General features: G+C 50.5%; 9 protein-coding genes across 9 annotated transcripts; 7 read left to right on the top strand and 2 right to left on the bottom strand.

Moving 5' to 3' along the window:
• Positions 1-393: 393 nt before the first annotated feature.
• BO83DRAFT_430194 (adenylate-forming enzyme AfeA) lies at positions 394-2,163 on the bottom strand (the record flags this gene model as incomplete). Its single annotated transcript, XM_025535509.1, has 3 exons — positions 394-742; positions 834-1,882; positions 1,948-2,163. 3 exons carry the CDS (start codon positions 2,161-2,163, stop codon positions 394-396), a joined length of 1,614 nt encoding a protein of 537 aa, XP_025384964.1.
• Positions 2,164-3,473: 1,310 nt separating this feature from the next.
• Positions 3,474-11,311, top strand: pyr2 (non-reducing polyketide synthase pyr2). Its single transcript, XM_025525957.1, has 3 exons — positions 3,474-10,040; positions 10,094-11,163; positions 11,247-11,311. Exons 1-2 carry the CDS (start codon positions 3,589-3,591, stop codon positions 11,073-11,075), a joined length of 7,434 nt encoding a protein of 2,477 aa, XP_025384963.1. The 5' UTR covers positions 3,474-3,588; the 3' UTR covers positions 11,076-11,163; positions 11,247-11,311.
• Positions 11,312-11,342: 31 nt separating this feature from the next.
• BO83DRAFT_381192 (uncharacterized protein) lies at positions 11,343-12,252 on the top strand. The gene is made up of 3 exons (XM_025531936.1): positions 11,343-11,458; positions 11,534-11,615; positions 11,701-12,252. The coding sequence occupies exons 1-3, from the start codon at positions 11,409-11,411 to the stop codon at positions 11,911-11,913; spliced, it is 345 nt and encodes a 114-aa protein (XP_025384962.1). The 5' UTR covers positions 11,343-11,408; the 3' UTR covers positions 11,914-12,252.
• Positions 12,253-12,287: 35 nt separating this feature from the next.
• On the top strand, positions 12,288-13,444 carry BO83DRAFT_381191 (2-deoxyribose-5-phosphate aldolase). Its single transcript, XM_025531935.1, has one exon. It carries the CDS (start codon positions 12,409-12,411, stop codon positions 13,195-13,197), a length of 789 nt encoding a protein of 262 aa, XP_025384961.1. The 5' UTR covers positions 12,288-12,408; the 3' UTR covers positions 13,198-13,444.
• On the top strand, positions 13,272-14,961 carry BO83DRAFT_452459 (RNA methyltransferase; the record flags this gene model as incomplete). Its single annotated transcript, XM_025536866.1, has 3 exons — positions 13,272-13,562; positions 13,633-13,784; positions 13,856-14,961. The coding sequence occupies exons 1-3, from the start codon at positions 13,542-13,544 to the stop codon at positions 14,958-14,960; spliced, it is 1,278 nt and encodes a 425-aa protein (XP_025384960.1). The 5' UTR covers positions 13,272-13,541.
• Positions 14,962-15,844: 883 nt separating this feature from the next.
• On the bottom strand, positions 15,845-17,909 carry BO83DRAFT_440070 (putative ribosomal assembly complex component Ipi3). Its single transcript, XM_025536223.1, has 2 exons — positions 17,519-17,909; positions 15,845-17,440 (listed from the first exon to the last, which is right to left on the bottom strand). The coding sequence occupies exons 1-2, from the start codon at positions 17,864-17,866 to the stop codon at positions 16,067-16,069; spliced, it is 1,722 nt and encodes a 573-aa protein (XP_025384959.1). The 5' UTR covers positions 17,867-17,909; the 3' UTR covers positions 15,845-16,066.
• Positions 17,910-19,060: 1,151 nt separating this feature from the next.
• On the top strand, positions 19,061-21,135 carry BO83DRAFT_367459 (uncharacterized protein; the record flags this gene model as incomplete). Its single annotated transcript, XM_025529761.1, has 2 exons — positions 19,061-20,149; positions 20,200-21,135. 2 exons carry the CDS (start codon positions 19,061-19,063, stop codon positions 21,133-21,135), a joined length of 2,025 nt encoding a protein of 674 aa, XP_025384958.1.
• An 870-nt stretch (positions 21,136-22,005) lies between these two features.
• On the top strand, positions 22,006-23,391 carry BO83DRAFT_452449 (kinase-like protein; the record flags this gene model as incomplete). The annotated part of the gene is made up of 3 exons (XM_025536865.1): positions 22,006-22,549; positions 22,599-22,637; positions 22,658-23,391. 3 exons carry the CDS (start codon positions 22,006-22,008, stop codon positions 23,359-23,361), a joined length of 1,287 nt encoding a protein of 428 aa, XP_025384957.1. The 3' UTR covers positions 23,362-23,391.
• A 316-nt stretch (positions 23,392-23,707) lies between these two features.
• On the top strand, positions 23,708-25,265 carry BO83DRAFT_381188 (lipoate synthase). The gene has a single exon (XM_025531934.1). It carries the CDS (start codon positions 23,749-23,751, stop codon positions 24,997-24,999), a length of 1,251 nt encoding a protein of 416 aa, XP_025384956.1. The 5' UTR covers positions 23,708-23,748; the 3' UTR covers positions 25,000-25,265.
• The last annotated feature ends 326 nt before the right edge of the window (positions 25,266-25,591 follow it).

The following is a 25,591-nucleotide window of genomic DNA, read 5'->3' as shown; positions in this document are numbered from 1 at the left end:
GCTTGGATTTGGATAGATTTTTGTTGCATAGATACCCATATACCAAATAGATGAAAGAAGACTTTTTTTGGTCACTTGTTTCCTACTTATTGTATGTGGTTTTGTTGTCTTGTTCGTAGAGCTGTTGGGCCCTTTCGGGGGCTGGTATTATGCTGGCCTGGTCTAGATGTAAATGACTGCATAATGCGTCGGTTGTAGTAGGTAGTGAGCTAGGAAGTAGTTGCTGACATGAGATGCATTGCGTGATTTACGAATCTGCATAGGTAAATGAGTGTGACGGAATCTACCAGGTTGAAAAACTAATAAGGGTCTTTCGAGTGTGAACGTGTGCATGGAAGGTATGTTTCAAAGACCACCACCACCACCACCACCACCATTTACCCAGCTCCTTGATCAAGTAACCGCCTTGATAACACGGCGAGAAAGTACCTGGGCGATCTTCTCCCGTCGAGCATTCATCTGTGCCAACTTGGCTCGTAGTATTTTCCCACTCGCGGTCCGAGGAATATCAGAGACAAACACTACGCCTCCATCTAAAGCCTTGTACCCTGCTAACTGGGACTTCGCAAATTGGTAGACCTCATCTGCAGTCAGTTTGGCGTTAAAGGCTGGTGATTTCACCACAAATGCTCGGGGCAGTTCGGTGCTCTTATCACTGGATTGGACTCCGAGGACGGCGGCATCGGATATTCCTGGGTGCTTGGAGAGGATGGCTTCTATTTCGGCGGGGGCCACTTGATTCCTGAATTTCACTGTTAGAGGGACGGTAGTAAAAGGGTAGTCTAAGTGCTACTTGCCCTTGTACTTTGATGATTTCCTTGGCTCTGCCAAACAGGTAGTAGTATTCGTTTTGTCGGTAGGCCACGTCCCCTGTTCGAAACCATCCATCTGCGTCGACTCCGTCATCTCGTCCCCTATAGTTCGAAAATAATCCTGTGCCTCGTACGTAGAGCTCACCGGGACAGTTGTCGCTGGTTATTATCATGCCTTCGTCGTCGATGAGTCTTGCCTCGTTTATCCCGACAAGCTTTCCGATACTTCCTTTATCGACGCGCTCTCCATACCTGCATACAAATACCGGGCCGGTCTCTGTCATGCCCCAGCTTTGCGCCGCAGTAGCTTGTTTGTGTAGCAGTTCTTGGAACTTTTGCAATGATCCCGTGTCGATGGGCGCGCCTGAGACGCCTACCATACGCAGAGATGAAAGGAGCTCTGCTACAGGCCGAGAGGACTGAAGTGAGAGATGAACTATTGCTGGCACAATAAATACGTCTGTTATTCTGTTGCTGTGAACAGCGTCGAGGAAGTGATTCAGTTCGAATTTTTGCAGGAAGTAGGCTGGCTCTCCTTGACGGATTGGGAATGCGTGCCAGAGTGCCCCGAAGCGATGGTACACTGGAACAATGACTAGTCTTCTGACAGCGTATGGAACCTCATAGTGCTTGTTAAGATGCTGAGAGACAACGGCCTGGTGCGAGATAATGGCGGCTTTGGGAAGCCCACTGGTGCCGCTGGTGCAATACATAGCGGCTGGAGTGGTTTTGGCCAGGGATTCGTCATCGAACTTGATCCAATCCTCGTCGCCGCAGGCGAGAAGATCGTATAATGTGATGGTTTCAGCATTTTGGCGACGATAACTGAGGGTTGACTCTAGAAAGCTAGTGATAGTCAATTCTTCAAACAGGCAGATTTGCTCCGGACCGAGGCCTTTGCTGGTTGCAACACTCAAGACAGCATGAAGCGTCTGGTTTGTCGTAATGATTAGCCTTGGCCTCCCCAGCTCAAGAACATTGGCTAGTTCATGAGGTGGGCTTTCGGGGCTGGCACCCATGTAAACGCCCCCGGCTCCTACTATGCCGAAGAAGAGAGTTGAGTGAACATACTAAGGACTGTTTATTAGATACAGTCATTAGGAACTACTAGGCGTTGCTTGTGGGTTTAACCTACGCTATTGCCCAGATGAACCAGCACACACTCTCCTTGCTTAATATACCGCCTGAGGCCTGCGATCAAAGCCCGCACTAATCGACGTAACTGAATGGCATTTAGACTGCGCGATGGATTTCTTGCATCAATATAGAGTGGCTGGCTCTCGTCATAGTCAACCGAGTGATCAAAGGCAAAGGACAACACATCCTTGTGCACAGTTGGCAAGTTCATCATAATGGAAGCAGAGACTGGCTCAGGCGTAGCAGAATGGCAATTAGCAGGTATGTCTGAGGTAAGATCGTTTTGTCTCGTTTTCGGGATGGCGCCTGAGCCACGAGCAGACACGAAGCCCGTATTCAGCTACTTCGGCACAAATTGCATCAGTCTGAAAGGGAGCATGCAAGATGGGGTCAGTTCCGGCTGACGAATTGGAGCATGCATCATGCTGCAGTAGTTTGCCCGTACTACCTCACCAGGAAGTGTGCTGTAGGCATAATCAGATCACCAGACTAGGCGGGTATGAACGCCTGTCAGAATGTAGCTACCCAAATGGGGGTTGAATTCTCCAGGTCCTATATTTGGGTACAGCGAAATCGGAAGAGGGTTGAGTTTGCTCCATATGATTAGTCGCATGGTAAGCGCTTGGACAGAGTTGCCTTGTTTGTTGTGACGGTGATCTAATCTGAATCCGATGTAGGTGGGTGATGCAGCTAGCTTATCTAGCGGCGCAGGGACCCCGAGTTCTGACGAGTTCCATGAGCGAGGCACCTTCCTGTGCCCATGAGATAAGTTATTTTTCCCAAAACACACGGAAATCTCTGCCGGTTGGTGATAGGAAGTAACCTTAGTATTGACAACAGACTCCTCTTCGCATTATGGGCGTGCATGCTTGATGTGACGGAAATATCCATGCTCTGAAAGAATCCGAGACATGCATATGTCGGGGTAGTTCTAGGCGACGCTGATGACGGCGATGAACCAACCGAAGGACAGAAGAGGTACCAAGCCTAGAATGGTCTTACCTCCGACTGGCCGCGATTCTGCAACTGCAGCACGAGCATCGATCCGTCCAATAGAATCCCAAGTCACACCCATAAATGCCTTTGTCTCGAGCCAGCCGGGAGGAAGTGCTGATTGCAGCGCCCTGCCCTTGTTCGCTTCATCACGCTCAATGGCTTGGATATATGACACCCTGCTGGTGGTCCACTGGTGCAACGCCAGTTCTCCAAGGTCTATCGACTAAGAGATGAGCATGGCAGTCAAGGAGGAGCCTTGCATGCCGAGTGACAGGTCCAGATTTGCATCCCTTTACCCCACCTGCACTATCCCAACAAGAACGTCACTTGGTCAGGAGGCGTCTGCCCTGCCTGCATGGGGAAGTGTACCAACAACTGCCCCATTCTAACATTAGCGCTGTTACTTCTCCAAAATGCACTTGCCTAGAAGTTAGACGACCTAAGCCACGGAGCTAAACCAAGGCTAATTGGTCACAAGCGGGCCACGAGAAACCAAATGACATGGGAGAAAGTTGAAGTGTATAAGAAGGAAAGGAAACCTGCAGTCCGCCTCGGTCATCTGACCCGGTGGTCTTTCCTTCCTGGACCACCAGCAATCGATTGATTATTCTGTTTTCACTAAGTATTTCCCTCACTCGCCTTCATGTTGGTCCCTGAACCCATCGCAATTATCGGGACAGGTTGCAGATTCCCAGGCTCAGCATCCTCCCCGACTAGGCTCTGGGACCTTCTGCTTCATCCACGCAATGTAGCTTCTAAGACACCCAAGGACCGGTTCAATCATGATGCCTTTTACCATCCTGATAAACATCATGGCACAGGAAATTCTCCTGAATCCTATTTTCTTACTGAGGACCCCCGCGCATTCGACGCGCCTTTTTTCAATGTCTCCCCTGTTGAAGCAGAGTCGATGGACCCTCAGCAACGTTTACTATTGGAGGTCGTCTACGAGTCATTGGAGACAGCAGGCTTAACACTAGAAGCCCTTCGAGGTTCTGACACAGGAGTCTTTTGTGGCCTTATGAGTACGGACTATGCCAGTTTGATCAGCCGTGACTGGGATGAGGTTCCCATGTATACCCCATCCGGAACGGCAGCCTCGATGCTTTCCAACCGTATTTCCTACTTTTTTGACTGGCATGGGCCATCAATAACGATAGACACCGCATGCTCTTCAAGCTTGGTAGCCCTCCACCAAGGAGTAAGTGCTCTGCGAAACCAGGACTGTCACATAGCCCTGGTGGCGGCTAGCAACCTCATCTTTAGCCCCCGTGAGTATATTGCAGCATCCCAGATGCACTTACTCTCCCCCTCCGGACGGTGTCGGATGTGGGATGAAAGCGCGGATGGTTATGCACGGGGTGAGGGTATCGCTTCCGTGGTCTTGAAACGCCTCAGCGATGCTATTGCGGACGGGGATCCCATCGAATGCATCGTCCGCGCCACAGGAATCAACGCCGATGGACACAGTATGGGAATTACAATGCCATCTAGCATTGCCCAATTACAGCTTATACGCTCAACATATGCCAGCGTCGGGCTAAATCCCGCAGACCATCTCGAAGACCGGTGCCAATTTTTTGAAGCCCATGGCACAGGCACGCAGGCTGGAGATCCTCAAGAAGCCACTGCTATATATAATGCATTCTATGGGGATTCAATCTTGCCTGAGAAGTCAATCAAAGAGCCCTTGTACGTGGGTTCAATAAAAACCCTCATTGGCCATACAGAAAGTGTAGCGGGGCTAGCGGGAGTTATAAAGGCCTCTTTATGTGTCCAGAATGGTATTATACCCTCGAACATGCTATTGGAGCGCATCAATCCAGTTATTGCACCTCTGACTTCTCGACTTCGCATACCAACCGAGCCATTGTCGTGGCCCAGCCTTGCCCCAGGTGTTCCTCGCCGGGTTTCGGTTAACTCATTTGGTTTCGGTGGAAGTAATGCACATGCGATCATTGAAAGCTATAGTCCTCCAACGAAAATGACGCTAGAGCATTTCTTGTGCCCACGACTACTTCCATTTACTTTCTCTGCATGCACGGCGAAAACCCTGATAGAGGTTCTAGAATGCTATGACCAATTTCTTCAAGAGCACCCTGCCGTCGACTTAATAACCCTAGCTGAGTCTCTTCTAAAACGACGATCAGCATTTAGTCACCGTGTTTTTATCGCAGCAGCTTCAATTGAAGCCCTTCAACTTGAGATTAAGATAGAGCTTGAGAAGCGAAGGTCACCAGCAGTTCCAAGTATTATGTCCCGGCCCAGCCGTGCACCAAAACGAGTACTGGGTATCTTTACTGGACAAGGCGCGCAGTATCCGCAAATGTGTTGGGACTTGATTTCAGCCAGTCCACAAGCCATGATCTGGATGACAGAACTGCAAGAGTCGTTGAACAGTCTTCCATTGGAGTACCGTCCGGACTTTTCATTGGTTCAGGAGCTCTCAGCTCCCGAGTCATCTTCAAGAATCCATGAAGCAGTTGTGTCACAGCCCCTGCGCACAGCTGTGCAAATAATACAAGTAAACTTTTTACGGGCTCTGGGGGTTCATTTTTCCACTGTTGTGGGACACTCGTCGGGTGAGATTGCAGCGGCTTATGCTGCAGACGCTATGAGCGCAGCAGATGCTATCAGGGTTGCATACCTGCGAGGTTTCGTAGCTGAACAGGCTGTCGCAAATGGCCAGCCTGGAGCTATGCTGGTCAGTGGAATTCCCTGGGAAGACGCGCAGGCACTTTGCTCTGAAGGTGGCTTCAGCGAGACAGTCAGAGTTGCTGCAAGTAACTCTCCGGTAAGTGTCACGTTTTCTGGGGATACACAAGCGATACAGGAACTCGAATGGATGTTAGAAAGCCTAGATCTCGCGGTGCATCGTCTGAATGTGGACATCGCCTATCATTCGCACCATATGATACCATGCGCTGCACCGTATCTGCGCGCTCTCGAGGCCTGTGGAATTCGGGCAAATACTACGACAACAACGTGGATTTCTAGCGTACACAAGGAAACGAGGCTAGACACTGAAGATATCACTCCTCAATACTGGTGCCAGAACATGCTTCGTCCCGTGCTTTTCTCTCAGGCAGTAGCGGCCGCTTTTGCAGACAATCCCAAATTTGATTTATTGATCGAGGTTGGGCCACGTCCCACACTCAGAGGACCAGTCTTGCAAACAATAACTGAGATGGCAGATGTAGAGCCAGAGACAACCTACCTTGGTTTGGCTGAGCGTGATGCCAACAGTACGGAGGTATTTGCTCGGGCTATTGGCTCACTCTGGACACATCTGGGAACGAATATAGACATCCAACGTTATCTGTCACTGTTCGATAATTCATATGGAAGCCGTTTCGTGAAATGCCTACCCACATATCCCTTCGACAAAACACGAGCTTATTGGACGCTGTCTCGCCATACTAAAGCGCGCCTATTCCACTCTGATCTCCCACACCCTCTTTTGGGGACTCTCAGCCCTGAGACAGGCGAAGACGAATGGCGCTGGCGCAACTACTTAAGCCGGACAGAACTCGGATGGCTTAATGACCATCAGGTTCAATCTCAGACTGTGTTCCCTGCGGCCGGATACATATCAATGGCATTGGAAGCAGCTGCAAAAGCCGCACGTGGCCAACCTTTGCGGTTGGTGGAATTCGATGATGTGCGCATCCACTGTGCTGTTCCTATTCCTGACGATCCACGGGGTATAGAGATAATCTCGAAATTAGGCATTACGAAATCAGAAAGCAATGTCATCATTGCAGCCTTCCAATGCTACGCTAATATTGCTGGGAAACTAAAGACATGCGCCTCCGGAGAACTGACTGTGTCGTTTGGGGAACAAGATGCTATGTCTTTGCCCCCTAGATCGTCTATACCAGCTGTTTCTCAGTCAATGGACATAACTGATTTCTACGCATCTCTGAAAAGACTTGGTCTCGGTTACAACGGTCCCTTCCAAGGGCTGAAGGCTCTTACTAGACAAGCGAGTGGGTCGACGGGCATAGTTTCAGGTACCGAGCTGGGCTCGTCTTTGCTGCTACATCCAGCCATCATTGACTCCAGCTTGCAGGCCTTGTTAGCGGCGAGGAACATCGATGAAGTCCACACACTACATGTCCCTGTGTCCATTAAGCACATCGCAATAAACCCGCAGTTATGCAAGCCCAGCTCAGTGGAGGCCATGACTGAGCTTGCTGTCGAAGCTTTCCTCGATAGTGGCAGCCCAGATGGCATGACAGGGGATATCAACGTATTTGACCCTGACGGCCACGGGGTCTACCAAATTGAGGGCTTCCATGTGGCTCCGATTTCAACTCCGGAGGATCGTGGCATCTTTTCCAAGATTGTCTGGGGCCCGTTGCTGCCACAAGCTGTTTCCAAAAGCGTATATCAGGATTGTCAAACCACAGAAGAGGTTCAGTGGGTGGAACGCTGCGCTCTTTTGTATATTAGAGATGCACGGAGGCAGCTTTCCGCAGAGGAATGCAAAAGCCTTGACCAACACCGGTCTAGCGTCTTGGAGTGGATGGATCAGGTTCTCTGTACAACACACGACGGCTCCCATCCGATATGTCGTCCAGATTGGCTAGACGGCACCCTGGAAGATGCTCTCGACAAAGCTACGAATATGACACGCATAGATAGCGATCCCTGGGATCAGCTTCGGATAGCAGGTGAAAATTTGTCGGACTTCCTTCGAGGGACAAGCAAAATGATCGAGCTTCCTTGTCAGAGAGGCCAGTTGGATGGGGTCTATAAGGATCTATTTGACAACGACCGCAGCCATTCGCAGCTTGCAGTGCTCGTTAGCCAGATCGCTTTCCGCTACCCTCATATGAAAATACTCGAGCTCAATGCAGAAAAGGGTCTGGCCACGGAATCAATTTTGAGGGAAATAAAACGATCAGATCATTCTTATACCTTCACTAATAATTACCCAACATCCTTTGCGGAGGTACAAGAAAGACTTGCTCAACACAATGATCGGATTGTCTACCAGGTGCTCGATATTTTGTCAGATCCTGTCAAGCAAGACTTCAGGGAGCACACATATGACCTTATTGTCGCAGCTGATATGCTTTGGTGTGCTGAAAGTCTGGTGCAGACCTTAGAAAACATTCGGCACATGCTCAAGCCCGGTGGATATTTGGTCGTTCGTACCGGCACCAACACGCATATTAATCGCCTCGGGCTGATAGTCAGCTCTTTCAAAAAGTGGTGGTCCGACGAGAACGGCAACCCTCAAAGCCCGGTGGTTAGCCTCCAAGAATGGGATCTGCTACTCAAGAAGACTGGTTTTGGAGGACTCCAAGCAGTGTCATCGGCTGGTCGGTTTGAATATGAATCGACCTTTGTCACGCAGGCAATCGATGATCGTATCCAACTGCTCCGCGAGCCCTGGGATTTCAAGGGAACACTATCAGATAGTCTACTCCTTATCGGTGGAGCGACGGGAGCAACATCGGATATGATATCGGCTTTAGAAGCCTTACTCAGACCATGCTTCCGTCAATTAGTTCTTGTACAAAGTCTCGATGTACTAGAATTGGATGACATATCTGGCTGGTGTGTATTGAATCTGACCGATTTAGACTCGCCTTGCTACGAGAATATCACAGCCCAGTGTCTCAGCAGCCTCAAGGTGGTGATGAACAGCGCCAGCAGGCTTCTTTGGGTTACGAGTGGCCCAGAGAGCAAGCAGCCCTACTTGAGCATGAGTAAGGCTACTGTCCACTGCCTCGCATATGAGAATCCTCAGTCCATCTTTCAGTACCTGAACATACCTAACCATCAAGAGGTCACCGCTCCTACTCTTGCCAATATTTTCATGCAGTTGGTCCATACATCTAAGGACAATTATGATGGCCTGGATGTCTGCCTGCATAGTACAGAATTCGAGCTACGGCTTGTAAATGGGGTGCTGCATATTCCGCGAATCCAGTTTGACGACACTAGGAATCAACGGTATTTTGCAAGCCATCGCACGGTCAATGGCTTGGTTGACCTGCAAGATTCCACAGTACAGATTGTTGCCCCATCTACCAGGCACAGTGAGTTCATCTTCCGTAGAAGCCTGGAATCTAGACAGCAAGAAGAAGCTTACAATAATGCAACCCATCGCCGGCTTACCGTACGTTTTTCGACAATAACTGCGTATAAGGTGGAAGGCGCTGGCTTTCTGCATTTGGTCATCGGTCGAGATGTAAATGATGAAACACGTTGGCTGGCACTATCAGAGCAACATGCATCAGCTATTGTGGCACCACTCAGGTGGTGCTGGCGGCTCCCACACAGCGTTCCTGAGGGGCTAGAAGCTACTGTCTTGATGCGAACAGCTGCTGCCCTGCTGGCCACTTATATCGTCGACAAAGGGCTTCCCGACACAACGATCATGATCTATAAGGCCGAAACTTTATGCACGGTTGTGTGTGATGCAGTCTCAGCCTTTGCCCTTGCACGAAATGTTCGGGTATTGTTTGTGACCAATGTCCAAGCCGCAGTGCCAAAGACTGGTGTGCTGTATATTCACGGGAGGAGCTCTTCTCGTACTTTATCTCGGCTTTTGCCGAAAGACATTTCTGTCATTGTCGGCTGTTCTCAAAGTGCGAGCAGTGTTTACGATCGAATCATATCTCTCCTGCCCGAGGATGTTGTGCGAGTTGATATCTTGGGTTTGAGCAGAACGTCGCCAAAATCATTGCGGCCTGCTAGTCCGATCACCGTTGGGCAAACATTCCTCGCAGCCTGTGGGTTTGCGCTACAAACGGCTACCTTGCAGGAAGAAATTCCGCTTGTCTCTGTTCAAAACTTGCAGGGTGCTTCGCCGGGAATGAATCAGTTGGAGATCGTGGACTGGACCCAGCCAGGCCAAGTCCATATTCAGATTCAAACAGCAAGCTCCATGGTCTCACTATCCCCACAAAAGACATACTTGCTTGTCGGGATGACTGGTGATCTTGGAAGATCCGTCTGTCAGTGGATGGTCAGTAAAGGAGCCCGAACTGTGGTCCTTGGCAGTCGTTCCCCAAATATCGATGCGCAGTGGATTTTGGAGATGGAAAGACTGGGTGCTCAAGTTGTTCCATTGGCAATGTAAGTGCCTATCCTGACAGTGTGTCGAGACAATTACTGATGATATGTACCAGTGATGTCACCAACCGAGAATCCGTGTCTCGTGCCTATGCTTCTATACGTGAATCACTACCTCCGATTGGGGGAGTAGCCAACGGAGCGATGGTGCTCAAGGACCGCCTCTTTGCTCAAACGACGCTAGAGGATATACAGAGCGTCATGGCCCCAAAAGTTCAAGGCAGTATTATCCTGAGCGAGGTGTTCGGTGACCTGGACCTAGAATTCTTTATTCTCTTTGGATCAGCTGCTGGACCGCTGGGCAATGTTGGCCAGACAGCATATTCAGCCGCCACAGAATTCATGTCAGCGCTTATCAAACAGCGACATGAGCAAGGCCTAGTAGGCAGCATCATCCATCCTGGGCTAATTAAGGGGGTAGGATACTTTGCAAGAGCAGACAGTGCAGTTCAGAACATGATTGAGCGGAACACTGGTGCTTCAAACTTCAGTGAGCAAGACCTGCATGAACTCTTCGCAGAGGGTATCCTTGCAGGGCATCCAAGTTTCAGCAGCAACCCTGAAGTGATTGCTGGGTACCAAGTAATAAATGCTGCAGAGAATCTCAACGCGTTATGGTTGCGAAATCCGAAGGCGTGGAATCTCATTAGCCATGCGGCTAACCCGACCACATCTGCATCCGGTACTAACGACAATGTTCCGGTAAGGATGCAAATCAAGCTGGCAAAGAGCACTGGTGAAGCCAGGGAGATAATAACCGAGGGGTTTATCAAGGAAGTGCGCTCCAGGCTGCAACTATCCGCCGAAGAACAGCTCACTGGAGCATCTGCATTGACCGAGATGGGGGTAGACTCTCTGGTGGCTATCGAGCTGCGGCATTGGTTCGTCAGGGAGCTGTCTGTTGACATTCCTGTGCTGCAGATTATTGGGGGTTCTTCTATCCAAGAGCTGGCTGGAGTTGCTGCATCAAAGCTTTCAAAGGAATCCATGCCGGATGCTCAGACGGAAGTAGTTCCAACGAGCGATACTGATGCTTGACGCCTGTGTGATACTCGCTGCGCAGTCCACCGCAAATGGTCACTCTACTTGTATCACTTAGCAGTTCACAAGTAGATGAATTTTATCTGTATGTAGTCGTTGCTTTAATTACAGGGGAAAGTCAACAATAAACCCTGTCTCAAGTTTGTATAGAAACTGATGTCATCCAAGGGTCTCTATGCACTAGACCAAATAAGGAAATACACTGTCCCCATTAAAGGCGCTAAACCTCATCCAGCAAGCTCGCTATCTGGCGCATCGCATCGCCTCCCATCGTCTTCTTCCTCTACCAATCATCCATCTCACTCTTCACTCCCCCAAATCGACACAAGCATGGCATCCGAACCCAAGACCTACGTGTCTGGGGGACGCGTTCTCGCAAAGTAGTTCTCCATCCATCCATGATAACCCCTCACCATCTACAAAAACCATGACTAACAGTTCCGTCCTCCGTCCAGTCCCCCCATCACAGTCCGAATCCTCCGCTTCGTCGAGAACATCTACCTCTTCATCGGATTATACATCGTCAGCCTATTTTCGGTATGCACTACATCTACAAGTCATACTCCAAGTTGGAGACATATCCAGCCGAACCCTATACTAACGGGTACATGTCATGATCTAGCTGGACCCCTACACCGCAGCCCAAAACTCTCGATTCAACGTTACTCAGTCAGGAAAGACTCCCAATACTCGTGCTCGCTGGGGCAGTGGAGGTGGAGGTGGAGGCGGATCTTGGGGTCCCGGAGGAGGCGGCGGTGGTGGACCGGGAGGACCTGGTAGGAGGATCGGTCGGGTAGATGATATTCGTGGCCCGGAGTGTAAGAGCTGTGGTTGATTTGGGGATGTGCGTTTGAAGGGGGCTTGGAAAATGAGGTGTAGTGGGATTGAAGGGATGGGAGTTTGATAGGGCGCTCTTTATTGATTATACTATGGATTTGGAACAATGGAATGGGGTTGTTGTTGTGAATGGATAATTTGTGATGGATGGGATGTGTAGGGGTTTTGTATGGCTTATAGAAGAGTCATGTATGATGCTTTGTGTAGTTGTAAGTTGTGACGGCTTTAGTGCAAGATATCTACAAAGTACAAACAAGCGGCGATCGACGACGCCGTTGATTTCCCATGGGGGGAAAGGCAATGGATGGATGCCCCGCAAAAGAGGGGCTGGTGCCGGGAAATCATCTGAGCTTCAGTGCCTTCCAGACCCAACTAGTCCTCAATCTATTTCCTCTTTTACATCAAATTCGTTGATCCTGTTTGCTGTGGTTGTTCCTACAATTTCGAAGATATCGACAAGGGCGCAACCGTCAGTCACATCCAGCATCACACTATGTCTACACCACAAACCGACGCCGCATGGGCGACGCTGATCTCCGGCATCCAACAATCCCTCCCAACGACCTTCCCTTCATACGACATTACATCTGAAATCAATCGTACCATAGACCACACTCAGCTAGCCTTGACAGCAACGGAGCGACAGATCGACGACCTCTGTCAGGAAGCCATCCAGCACCAATTCGCGACTGTCTGCGTGCGACTGAACCATGTGTCTCGAGCAGTCCAGAACCTGAAAGAACATCCAGCTGTCGGAGTAGCCTGTGTGGTTGGGTTCCATGAGGGAACTTACAAGACAGACGAGAAGACAGCTGAAGCGAAGGAGGCTGTGAATTTGGGAGCGTCTGAGCTCGACATGGTGCTCAACTACCCTCTTTTGCAAGATGGGAAGTTCAAGGATGTCTATGCGGACGTGCTGGAAGTGCGCAAAGCAGCCCCAGCACCCGTTGGGCTGAAAGTCATCTTGGAGACGTCTCAGTTGACTCGCGAGCAGATTATAGCGGGCTCGGTGCTGGCGTGTGTAGCTGGAGCGGACTATATCAAGACTAGTACTGGGTTTAATGGGCCCGGGGCGAACTTGGAGAACGTTGCTCTTATGCGAGAGACGGCCAATCTGGTTGGGAAGGGCACCAAGGTCAAGGCCAGTGGAGGAGTACGGTCAGCAGAGGACTGTCGCAAGATGTTGCAAGCAGGAGCGGCGCGTATTGGGAGCAGTTCGGGGGTGAAGATTATGCAGGAGACGACGGGAATCGCTAGTAGTGGTAGTGGTAGTGGCTACTGAACGAGAAATGTATCCGAGTTTCTGGATAGGTTCCTGGAGAGTGCTTTTCTGAAGGAACATCTATACTATGGATTGAGCAACTACTACAGAGTAACCTCGTCAGGATGTTGACTTAACGTTGGTGGAGACGGTGGAGCTCAACGTCATCGTCAGGAAGTATGATCGGTCAACCAAAGCCTTCGAACTAGTCCACTATGTGTTGTTTGGGTCATCCCCTGCTCCACGAAAGAATCTTTGGTCTCGTCAAATGAAGAAGCGTTCGTCCCTGAAAGTTCTCTTTTCCGTCCTCCACATCCCCTTCTCATCCTTCTTCATCGCTCTCTGCTCCCTCCTGCTGCCCTGCGATGCGCCGTCCCAACTATAAGGTACGTTGATGACAGCTTTTTGCCTCCTTGTAATAATAGTGTCTGACTTGAGAATGCTTTGTCCATGTAGAGACGCAAGACTACCCACGAAGATAGTCCTCCGTCGCACCACAATGGCACAACCAATCCCATCCTCACCAAAAAGCCCTCAGCCGTCTTCCACCCCAAGGGTGGCCGATCGCATACTCTCAGCGTTGCAATTCCGGGCAGCATCATAGCCAAGTGAAATTTCCCCTCGATCAATGCACCCTAGGGGTTACTGATGTAGTCAATCACTAACATCTGCTGTACAGTGCTCATTCTGTCGAGCAAAAGACTCTCCTAGCCGGAGTAATCGCGCGCGCGCTCGCCGTCTTCTGCGTCGACGAAGTCGTGGTCTTTGACGATGATGAGTATGGTGCATACTATGACTTTCAAGAGCATAAAGATCACAATAACTCACCCAGTGTCAAAACTAAAAACCAAATTGATGGCGGCGCATCCTCTCCCAAAGCATATACCGCGAATTCGGACCCTTCACACTTCCTAACTCACATTCTATCGTACCTCGAGACTCCACCATACTTGCGCAAACACCTCTTTCCTATCCATCCCAATCTTCGCACAGCTGGATTGCTACCCAGCTTGGATATGCCCCACCACTTACGTGCTCATGAGTGGTGCGACTTCCGTGAAGGCATTGTCGTTTCTAGTGCCGATCGATATTCAGCGCGAAACAGACATTCGGCCAGCAAGATCACTCAGAGGAGCAATGATCATCAATCCCACCATCATGGCAGCTCTACTAACGATGGCCCTACCACAATTGTGAACACCGGTCTCTCACAGAAGATAATACTTTTAAACACCCACCTTCCGGAACATGCCCGAGTAACCGTCCGATTTCCCCAGCATGGATTCCCGTATGCAGAACCCGTACACCCATCCACTCCTCGTGCCGAGGCGGGGTATTACTGGGGCTACTATGTGCGAAGATGCCGGTCTCTCTCCTCTGTTTTCACAGAGTGTCCTTATGACGGTGGCTATGACCTATCCTTCGGCACGTCCGAGCGTGGTGTGCCTGTCTCCACAGTGCTAGAAGAGAAGCCCCAACAAGCACACCATCGCTACGAGCAACACCACACCCCTTGTCGCGAAGAGCGCCTTCCAGACTTCCAGCACATCCTCATCGTCTTTGGTGGTATTGCTGGGATCGAGGCAGCTGTTCAGAACGATCCCCAACTCCGCGACATGGGTATTCGCCCATCAGATACCGGGAAACTCTTCGACTACTGGGTAAACTTCCTACCCGGACAGGGAAGCAGAACCATCCGCACAGAGGAAGCAGTTTGGATGGGGCTGACGAGTCTCCACGGCCTGTTTGATGGCACCCACCAGCTGAAAAAGGCATACAGATAACATCACGACGGCTAATAATTCCAGCTCCCATGATAGGCGCTCAATCCAGGTGAGAGATCAAAATCCTTGCTTTGCGTCTATCTGTCTTTTTATTTCCCTACCCATCAGTCCAGTTTCCAACCGCCGCCACCGTCTGAAACGGGCGTGCTGGATTCCACACATACAACCCTAACCCACCTGCCACGACAACACCCATGGCAAAATTCCCAACGCAAAAAAAATACCCCCCATATCTGCCAAGCCAGCAAAACCTGTACACAGTAACCTTATCAGCCATCAAATAACGAACTTTTCTCCTCAGAATTCCTAGCAATTATGAAGATGAAGTAGCCCAGACACCCTCAAACCCCATGGAATGAAGCAAAGCAAATCATATCCTCATTTTCGTATTACATACTTTCTCTATTTTCCCCACAATAAACAGTAACTATCACGTAGTTTCCATAAATTAATTTAAATAATTAGATATCATGTGTGGAATGTAACCACATACGTTGTACAACGTGAAATGAATTTGAAATGTTCCCCAGCCCGCATGATGGATGCATTACGGACGGTGGTGGTGGTGGTGGTGTGTGTCTCCACACCATGCATACCAGAGGCCTGCGAGTCCACATTCCTCCGTTTCGACCATTTGACAGCCACTTTCGTTTCATCCCGCGGGTTGGGGGCGCACATATTGTGTGTTTCATCGGGTGGTTCTGGGTGTTTTGTGGCTGCAGCCTGGGGTTTTTGGGGGAGGCGGGTTATTATTATTATGTAGGGTATCATATTAAATCAGTCAGTTTTCGTGGACGTTTTGGTAGTACTCAGTGCTTATAGGAGAGTAAGTAAGTAGTATGGCGTAAAGTGCTGATGAGACTTTTATCTATTAGTACCCATTTGTCTATATACAATACAAGACTCCGTGTGTCTATCAATCCCAAGCAGAGTAGTAGTTTGTAGGAAAAGACATGCATCATGTGATTTGTCATTTCATAGCGACTTTTTGTGTTCTGACCTTTGCGCCTGTTGAATGATGTACTGTAAGAAAGGGGAAATGCGGGTCCGATAGTGGTTGATCATGCAATTAAAATGTAAAGTAGTAATGGATAGAGAAGAAGAGTCTACTCATCACTGCTCTGATCATCCGTATCGCTCGTCATGACGGTATCCTCGGCGTCCATCTTCCGGAGAACGGCATCTCCTTTCTTGCCCTTCTTTTCGGCTGCGAACCAGGCCTCCCGACGGCGGGTCTCCCGCTCTTCTTTCCGCGCCTGTCGGAGGATCTTCTCCCGCTGCGCCTGTTCTTGTTTCTCGTGAAGCTCGTTGATATAATCGTGCAGGTTTGCGAGATCAGAGCGAAGCTTGGTTACTTCGTCTGTTGTGGACTGGCGGGCGGTCTCGTTCACAGAGGATTTCTTCTTCAGCGTGGCGAGTTCCGCCTCGAGTTGGGAAATTTGGGTATCCTTCGCCGCTAGGTCTTCGTCGCTAATGCCCTGTGCTATCGAGGAGACTGGAACTCCGTTGCTAGTGGGCTGGCCGAAGGCAGCGAGTTCGGCGAGGCCTTCTTCGAGCATGGATTCAGGGAAGTACGCGTGGGAGAAGGCTTCGGTGAATTGGTCGGGCTTAGCAGAGTTGGGCTTGGATGAGATGGATGGGAGGAGATGCGTGCTAAAGGTGTAATCGGCTGGAACGGCGCCAGCTGCTTGAGAGGTTTCGGACAGGGAAGAGTCATAGCGGGGCTTGACGATGGTGTGTGCTACCCGCTTGAGGTCGAGGGAAGGATGAGGGAGACCGTTGGGAGGAAGCATGAACAAGTTCGTGACAGGATGTGTGTAGTCTGCCACGGTCGAGGCGTACTTCTTCCTTCCAACTGTCCATGACAGAACCTTGCCATTCTGATGGCCAGAGAGCAATGTCATTCCATCGTAGCAGAGGGTGAGCGCATGCGCCGTGCCGCAATCAGCCGATGGCGGTGCCCAGCGATCTTCTGCGGGAGGCTGCGAAGGAGTAGATTGAAGAGAGGGGTCGTGGAGAGGGTTCTGGATGGACTGGTTCTTGTAGAAGTCGATCGACTGGATACTGCCATCTTCGTATCCGACATAGAAAGCCCGGTCGGCCGGGTCAAGTGCCAGCGACTTCGCATTGGACGGCAAGAGGAAGGTACGCAGGAGACGGCCGGTGTGATAATCCCAGGCAATGGCTGTGCTATCATCTGCAGCAGACACAGCAATGTTGTATCGACCGGCGCTGTGACCCACAGCGATGGCAGTGATGGCGGCGCGGTGGTTGGAAAAGGTACGGATGGGAGAGTTCGGAGGCTGACGATCACGGCCGGATGGAGGTTTCGTGAAGGATAAGAGATCCACTAACGACCAAACATGAATGCTGGCATCGGACGAACCCGACAGGATGAAGTTGGAATTGGGATCGACCACGAGTGAGGTCACTGGCCGCAGATGCGACGCTGTCGTAGCCACTTGTCGCCCGGTGCATGTCTAGGAAGCACATGCTGTTAGTATGAAACCATGACGAATAGCTGGCGACGCCATTGGGGCTGTGAACAATCAACCTACCTCCCACAGAATCAAACGACCCCCTTCGGTTCCCAAGACCAGGACATCACCATTCTTGCCCCCGGCGACAGCAATGCTGCGAATGCGCTCCGGGAAGGGAACGGTGGCTTCCTGGTTGCCTTTCTCCCTGCTATACACATGCACAATGGCTTTCTCGGACTGCGCAGCGAAAACGTGCGACGGGCTCACGGCCAGGCAATTGGCCGCCGTTGAGCTCTTCTTGAAGGTGGAGCGCAGGTTCAGCGTGGGCTGGAATTCATGGACGCAAACTCCCACATCGCGGAGGGTCGCAGACGCTGGCGCTTTGCTGGACGCCAGCGTCGATGCGATGAAACATTCAGAAAGCATGAGGAACTGCCACCCCAGAAGGTTCAAATTTGCAGGAGGCAGGGAGAATGCGACGAGCCGTTAATTTTTTGGAGACGCAAAATCCACGAAAATGCAATAAAATAAAATGAGGAAATCGAGGCTCCAATCGATAACCGGGATGTTTGCATGGTTTGTCTGCAAGTTCCCGATAAGGAAGTATTATGCATGTCTGTATGTATGCTTAGATAATCCCGCACAAGACGATCTATAAACCTTCATTAATTAAGCTTCGTCTCCTTCTCTCCCTCAGTTCAGGTTGACGGAGTGATACCCTCGCTGTCCCTGTCTTCAGCTCCCTAGTTCCCCTGCTCTCCTTTGTGACTGATTTACCTATTGAAGCTAACACTATCCCTTGGTTGCCACTAGCAAGCCATCCATTGTCGACCATAGCACTCTCAGCGGAAGCAGATTGACTGAGCCACCATCAAGACCGCATCTGGAGATTGAAATTTGCTTGCCTTCCCGTGGTATTCAAGCCCATCATGATACAACTCAAATCTCCGCGGCCGCAGTCAAGCTGGAATTCCTGCACATGCTGCTTAAATTAAATTTCGCCTATCCCTCAATCAACATGAGCCTATCGCCGGCGCCCACAGCAACCCCATGCAAGGGGTGTCCCTCTAGGGGTTTCTTCTTTGATTGTCCAGCGCAACGCCTCTACTAACCAGAGAGCCTTGAAATCAGACCGGTGACGTCCTTTGAATGCCCTCCCAAGGCTCCTCCCGCATCCCTCCAACTGCAGGTCTCATTTCTTTTGCTAATTAACGAGATCCAAGCACCCTGGGAGACGGACCACCCACGTTGTGCTGTCCCTGCAGGTGGCGCGCATTGAGAGTGCTAGCCAATGGCTGTGCACGCTATCTCCGCTCGCCTCTCTCTGGTATGCAAGGACGGTGGGCGTGGTCGCCCTTCACTCTTCGTCTATGTTCCAGAGTGTTAGATGACCCTCTCGAAGGGGGAGAGTACACATGCCCAGTGACTAGTTCCCCCGTCACCGCAAGGCAGTCAAGGGATACCTGGAAACCCATATTGTTATGTAGTATAAGGCCCTGCCGGCCGCTTTCCCGATCAGAATTGATGCTGCTCTTTTTCTCTTCCTTTGCACATTAGTCCCGAGTAACAATAGGAAATCGATTGTCGCCTGATTGCAATTTACCATTTACCGTGCCAGCCATGTCCTCCACTGACTGCCAGTCAGCCAGGGTGTTCCTTAACCCAAATAGGAACTGTCATCAACATACCATGTCTGCCAACCAGGTCCCAGCGTTCGCACCCAGGAGAGTATCATCATATAATTCATTAGCAGAGGAAGCCATGATCCAAGGGAATGGAGTTGCTGCTCCGCGCTATGCGCCCAATGTTCAGCCCTGGAGGAGACAGCAACAGCCCCAGAGCTCCCTTTCTTTCGTTCCCTCGACTTCTCCCCGGATGGACCAAGCCGAATACACTACAGCTCCGCAGCCACGTCGACCTGTGGAGCGTCCGCCAGTGGTCATGTCACCCTTTCGCTCTGTGCGCAGGATGAAACAACCCTTTCAACTGCGCCTACCATCTTCGCCGTCGCTGGAAAGCATCGCATCAGCTGCAAAGGAAGCCAGATCGTCGCGACAATTGTCTGGAGGCCAAACACTGCGAGCCTGGCGCTCAGACCAAAATATCAACGTCACCAGTATAGATTCCTTCGGCCTTCTCCCCAGTCCTCCTCTTTCCGATTCTCTGGGCTCGCAATCGTCCCCATCATCCGCCTACTTCTCGTCTAAATACGAATCCGAATCAGACTATGGCCCAGCTACACCAAAAGGTTGCGCCTGTGTGTCTGGAAAAGAAACTTGTGATGATTGTGGTGCTCAAAAGCAGGAGGCTCGCCCAACCACCGCGGCACACGACGAGACAACCAATGTACATATGGCGCACTCCATATTAGTCAAGCAATGCCGGCCAGCTGATGCGTCGTTGATCGCATCGTCCCCCAATCCAGAATGCATGCCATCGCCCGTTCCCTCAGCAGATTCCGAGACATTTGTGAGGCGGAACTTTTCCGGGTCGTCAATGGGGTCCCAGAGAAGCAGGTCAGGAACCGTATCTAGTGAGGGAAGCTGGGTTCCTAGCAGTCTCTCCTACTGTGGTGAGTGGCTTCAAGGCGCGCCTGTGGAAACGCCTGGCTCTCAGGGCGAGAAGACTCGAGAACAGAATCGAAGGAAATGCCAGATTGTGCAGAAGAGCCCACCAAGGTTGAGGACATCACCATCTGATAAACACGAAGTAAGTGTTACTTGCTTACACTCTCATACCATGTACTGACGACTTCTCAGATCTGCACCGTTGCGAGGAAAACAAAGCCCAAGTTAGTCGATATCTCCCGGCAGTCATCTCCAGCAATGAGCTATTCGCTTTCAACTCCGCCACAGCCCGTTCCATCTACCCCGGACCTCGGACAACAGGAGGTATCAGCTTTCAGTCCGGACACTCCAATGGAGATGTCTGACAGTGGATATATCACTCATCCCGAGTGTCCCTCGCCCGATGACCGCCGGAACGATAAGGATGACGACGATGACTACACTGATGCAGGCTCTATGAGTTCAGAGAGCGTCGGCGAGACCATTGTATGCAATAAACCGACGCCAGCTCCGCCTGAGCTGATGTCTCCGCCCAAGTTAGAGAGACCACCCAAATTCAGCACATCACCTCAAGTCCAAGCATCACCTGGGCGCTCCTCGACCATGTCAGAGAAGGAGGAGTTAGAAAAGTGGTGGGATCACGAATGGACTATTGATCAATTGGAACATTCAGTGAAGGACTTCCCACGAAATATGCTTCGCTTAACTTCACCCGTCATCATGTTCATCCGTCACAACAACGAACGGGCACTCCTGAAACCCTTCCGCGACATCTTCCCAAACGTCGCGGAAAACCTATTAGGCGGCCTATGTGCCGCTTTGATCGCGCGGAACTATGTTCTATCCCTGGCATCGAACAACCGAAGGGTCAACAACTTCTCGCATCCCTCCCCCGTGTCCCGGCTTGATACAGTGCCAGAGAAGGTAGCTACCTCGCCAGGGATGCAGTTTAGTCCAGCTACCTCGTCTCGTGTCAAAGAACGTGTCCTAGGGTCCCGGAGCATGGAGCTTCGCAAAGAGCTGGACCGAATAGTGGATAACCTGCTCTTTGCTATATGCGGCAAAGCAGACGAGACGCTCAAGTCGGCCGTATTTGTTCTCGCTCAAGTGCTTGAAACTAAGAACTGAGCAGCCATTCTTTACTTCCCAACATCAGTCTCCTTGGGAGACTGTCAATCACTACAGACATCTTTCCTATCTCTCCTTGTCTATTCTCTCCCACTATTTCCTTCTGTTCTTATATCCCAGTCCTGTCTCTGTGACCATACCTTTCCTTACTAAATTGGCTAGACCAGATTGCATAGAACCCTGTCTTTCGTTTCAGTGTATTCTATGAATTGTCCTTCACTTACATTTCCTTATCTGTCAAACTACATGCCTGGGGCCTGTTCCCTCTTGTATTTCCTACTGGCGATTGAAGTTTCATGTACTGCGTGCAGTTAGCCACTAGGGCTAATGTATAATAGCTAGTCGTTTCCCACCGAGATCTACATACAATGATATTCTCTTTACTTTTCAGTCCACCTGTCAATGTCACATATTAAGCAAATGCGGGTTTTCCAACCACGGCCGAAGAAAAGATCACGTGTAGGCGTATCTGTATGGCGGAACTACTAGCAGGGATGATAGGCCAAACCTTCCTTCCTCCTTCTGCCTCCGCGCATTTCCTCAATTTCTTCATCCATCCCCCCGCATCCCTTCTTCCCAAGAAACTAGTGTAGATGGTGTTTGGCGCACTCGCTTAATGGAGCCTCCCAGTTGGCCAGATTTCTATTTGGCAGCAGCCCGGCGCAGTAATGAGGAGTTTTCCATCGATCACAAAAGCCATCATTTTGTTCACATCCACATTTTATAATGCGCATAGGTGTAGTTTCAAGCTTCAGATTTCGGAAAATGCTGCAAAGTCGTCCTTACTATACCGGGTCTACCTTCCTCCCTACCCGCACCGCGCCCTGCGTTTTACCACATTGCAGACCATATACAGCATTTGGCAGTAGAATGACATCTGTGAAGGATAACGGCACTTCGGATACAATTGAGGATGCTATTGAGTACATGCCTATCGAGGATGTTGAAAAACTTGAGCGGTACCGGCCAGGCGGTTATCATCCAACAACTATTGGAGAATGGTTGAATGGCCGGTATCGTATCGTGCATAAGCTTGGCTTTGGCGCATACTCAACCATTTGGATGGCAAGAGATCAGAAAACGGAAAAATATGTCGCCGTCAAAATCACCATCGCAGATAGCAATTCAACTAACTCCCAAGAAAGGAATATTCTCCATCGACTTGGTATTGCAGAGTTGAAAGCCAAGACTCATCCCGGCAGCGCAATCATTCCATCTATAACATATGAATTCACCATTTCTGGGCCTAATGGTGTACATCAATGTTTTGTCACATCAGTTGGAATGATGAATTTAGCTGAGGCCAAAGATGCCTCATCTTTCCGGCTGTTCCAGTTGCCTGTGGCCAGGGCTTTCTCTGCTCAACTAGTCTTGGCAGTGGCATATCTTCATTCTCAGGGCATTGTCCATGCTGGTAAGTACATTTGCTATTCATCGTGATACCTACACTCATGTCATGTCAGATCTTCATCCCGGTAATATTCTGATCCTTCTTCCTGAGAGTATGGACTCGCTTCACCAGAGCAATGCTACGAAAGACATGGACAGCCTCACCATGAGCCAGTTACCTGTCTAGATCAGCGTCCACTTCCTGATGGTGTCCCCGCACAAGCTGTCGTGCCTGTTTGGCTCGGAAAAGCGAGCGAAGAAGTTTCGCTATCTGAAGCTCAGATAGTTCTCACTGACTTTGGGGAGTCTTTCATGCCAGCCACTACAGCGCGGCATCACTCCAACACGCCGAATATGCTAGTCCCCCCAGAGACTTATTTCGAACCGAGAAAGTCACTTTCTTTCTCTGCTGATATTTGGACGCTTGCGTGCACCATTTGGGAAATAATCGGTCAGCGTCCACTTTTCGAGGGCTTTAATCCGTCAGTCGACTGGGTAGTGAAAGAACATGTTGATACATTTGGCAAATTGCCACTGCCGTGGTGGCAGAAATGGGAATTGCGGTCAAAGTGGTTTAATGAGGACGGAACAAGACATGGTGGTACAAGTTCAAGGCCCTGGGTGCAACGATTCAACCAATCAGTTCAGAAGCCGAGGGAAGAATTCAATATGCAACCGATGGGGGACACCGAAAGGACTGCATTTCTTACTATGTTGAGGAATATGCTTGCATTCGAACCGGAAAAGAGACCCTCTGCGGGGCAGATCATGGAATATGAATGGATGCATCAATGGGCTCTCCCAGAGCTACCCAGGATGAAACAGAATATGCCATAACTTCAGCTATATCGCCTGGCTTATTCAACATCCAACTGCTTGATATGATCACCGCAGATCTACTGCACCTCACCACTAAACGTTGAACTGTAGTATCGAGCCATCAGCATAGCAATATGATATAATACTAGCATTATATAACACTGCTGGCTATTTGTAATAAAAGAAAGTGACTACTGCTACTAGTTAATGACCGGACTCCTGGACCATCTATATGTCAGCATATTACCGACACCTCAGGCAGAAACACTCGCTGAGTCATGAATCGGGCGGCATCGCAACCGAAGCTCCGATGGCTATCAGCGACTTTCCCGCGGAATCCAACTTGCATTTCAACTTCTCCAAAGCACCGCCGCCTGCCTCTTCTCCTCACCTCAAACACACAACATGGCAGCCGCATCAACAAACCGTCTACGGCTCCTCTACACCTCCACGAGGGCCTCCTTCCCTCAATCCACTCCCAGCATCCTCACAACCCGCACCTACGCCACAACCGACTCCTCCACCTCCGCCACCAGCACTCCCAAACCACGCCGCCGCACCGCATTCACAGACAAGCTCAACGCCGGCCCATCCTTCGGCGACTTCGTCTCCGGCAACAACGACAATGCGCCCCTTCTCGATCCCTCCGAAGCCTACGCCCTCGAAACCGCTCTCGTCGGCCCCGCCGGCCGCAAAAAGCAAATGACCCGTCTCCCACCCTGGCTGAAAACCCCCATCCCCGACTCCAAGAACTACCAACGCCTCAAGAAAGATTTGCGCGGTCTGAATCTCCACACCGTCTGCGAGGAAGCCCGCTGTCCCAATATCTCCGACTGCTGGGGCGGCGGCGACAAGGCCGCCGCTACCGCTACCATCATGCTCATGGGCGATACCTGTACCCGCGGTTGCAGCTTCTGTAGTGTCAAGACGAGTCGCAGGCCCGCTGCGCTGGATCCCCATGAGCCGGAGAACACGGCTGAGGCGATCTCTCGCTGGGGATTGGGGTATGTGGTGTTGACGAGTGTGGATCGCGATGATCTCGCGGATGGTGGTGCGCGCCATTTCGCTGAGACCGTGCGCAAGATTAAGTCCAAGGCGCCTAGCACCCTGGTTGAATGTTTGACTGGTGATTACCGTGGTGATCTGGATATGGTGGCGCTGGTGGCTAATTCGGGACTGGATGTGTATGCGCATAACATTGAGACTGTCGAGGCTCTTACCCCCCGTGTTCGTGATCGGAGAGCTACCTTCAAGCAGAGTATTGCTGTGTTGGAGGCGGCGAAGAAGGCTAATCCTGAGGTTATTACGAAGTCTTCGTTGATGTTGGGTCTCGGGGAGACCGAGGAACAGTTGGAGCATGCGCTGGCGCAGTTGCGTGCTGTTGATGTTGATGTCGTCACTTTCGGGCAGTATATGCGTCCGACGAAGAGGCATATGGCTGTGCATGAGTATGTTCATCCGAAGTGGTTTGAGCATTGGCAGCGTCGTGCTGAGGAGTTGGGATTCCTCTACTGTGCTTCTGGTCCTTTGGTGCGCAGTTCTTACAAGGCTGGTGAGGCGTTCATTGAGAATGTCTTGAAGAAGAGGCGCGCTGGGGTTAGTGACGCTGTTGCTGAGAAGAAGGTTGCTGCTGCTGTTGATGAGGCTACTCGTTGAGATTTAGCTTAACCTGTTCTCTTCAAGCTGTGTACGATTTCTTGTGTTTGTCTTTCGGTTCATGGGCGCATGGTTGCATTAAATGGGGCTTATACTGTGGTTGTTTCGAGCTTCTGGTTTTAAAATTGGTCTACTTACACACACACATTATCAACTACGACTAGCATCGCTAGGATTCATTAGGAACTGGGCCCGGGATGAGTGGGACGGGCTGGCTGTCTCAATCATCTACTACAGGGTCGTGGATAGAAAAATACTAATTCAACATGTATGCATCCATTTCACATAAAAAAACAGGTAGAGGGGAATATTGTCAACATCAGCATCAGCCATCATCATGATCTCGCAATTCGTTCGAATCAATTCAGAATTTGTCCGGTATGTAGCTAGCCCCATCGTCATATAGTAGTCGTATGTATTTGTACCTGCCCGTGTTTATTCCTTGCCTACTCCGACGCCCGCATGTAAACGCTCTCGTGCTCATCGTTCTAATGCATGAAACTATTTCCGCTTGGCTTCTCGAATTCGCATGATAGGGAAAAGCAGGTGAGGGAAGGGACGTGATGGTTTTGGGGTTTGGCTTGGTCTGTCT

The sequence above is a fragment of the Aspergillus eucalypticola genome (assembly GCF_003184535.1).
Source record: "Aspergillus eucalypticola CBS 122712 chromosome Unknown BO83scaffold_25, whole genome shotgun sequence".
In the NCBI taxonomy this organism is placed as follows: domain Eukaryota; kingdom Fungi; phylum Ascomycota; class Eurotiomycetes; order Eurotiales; family Aspergillaceae; genus Aspergillus; species Aspergillus eucalypticola.
The sequence above is the reverse complement of the archived record's forward strand: the minus strand, read 5'-3'. Positions and strand labels throughout refer to the sequence as shown.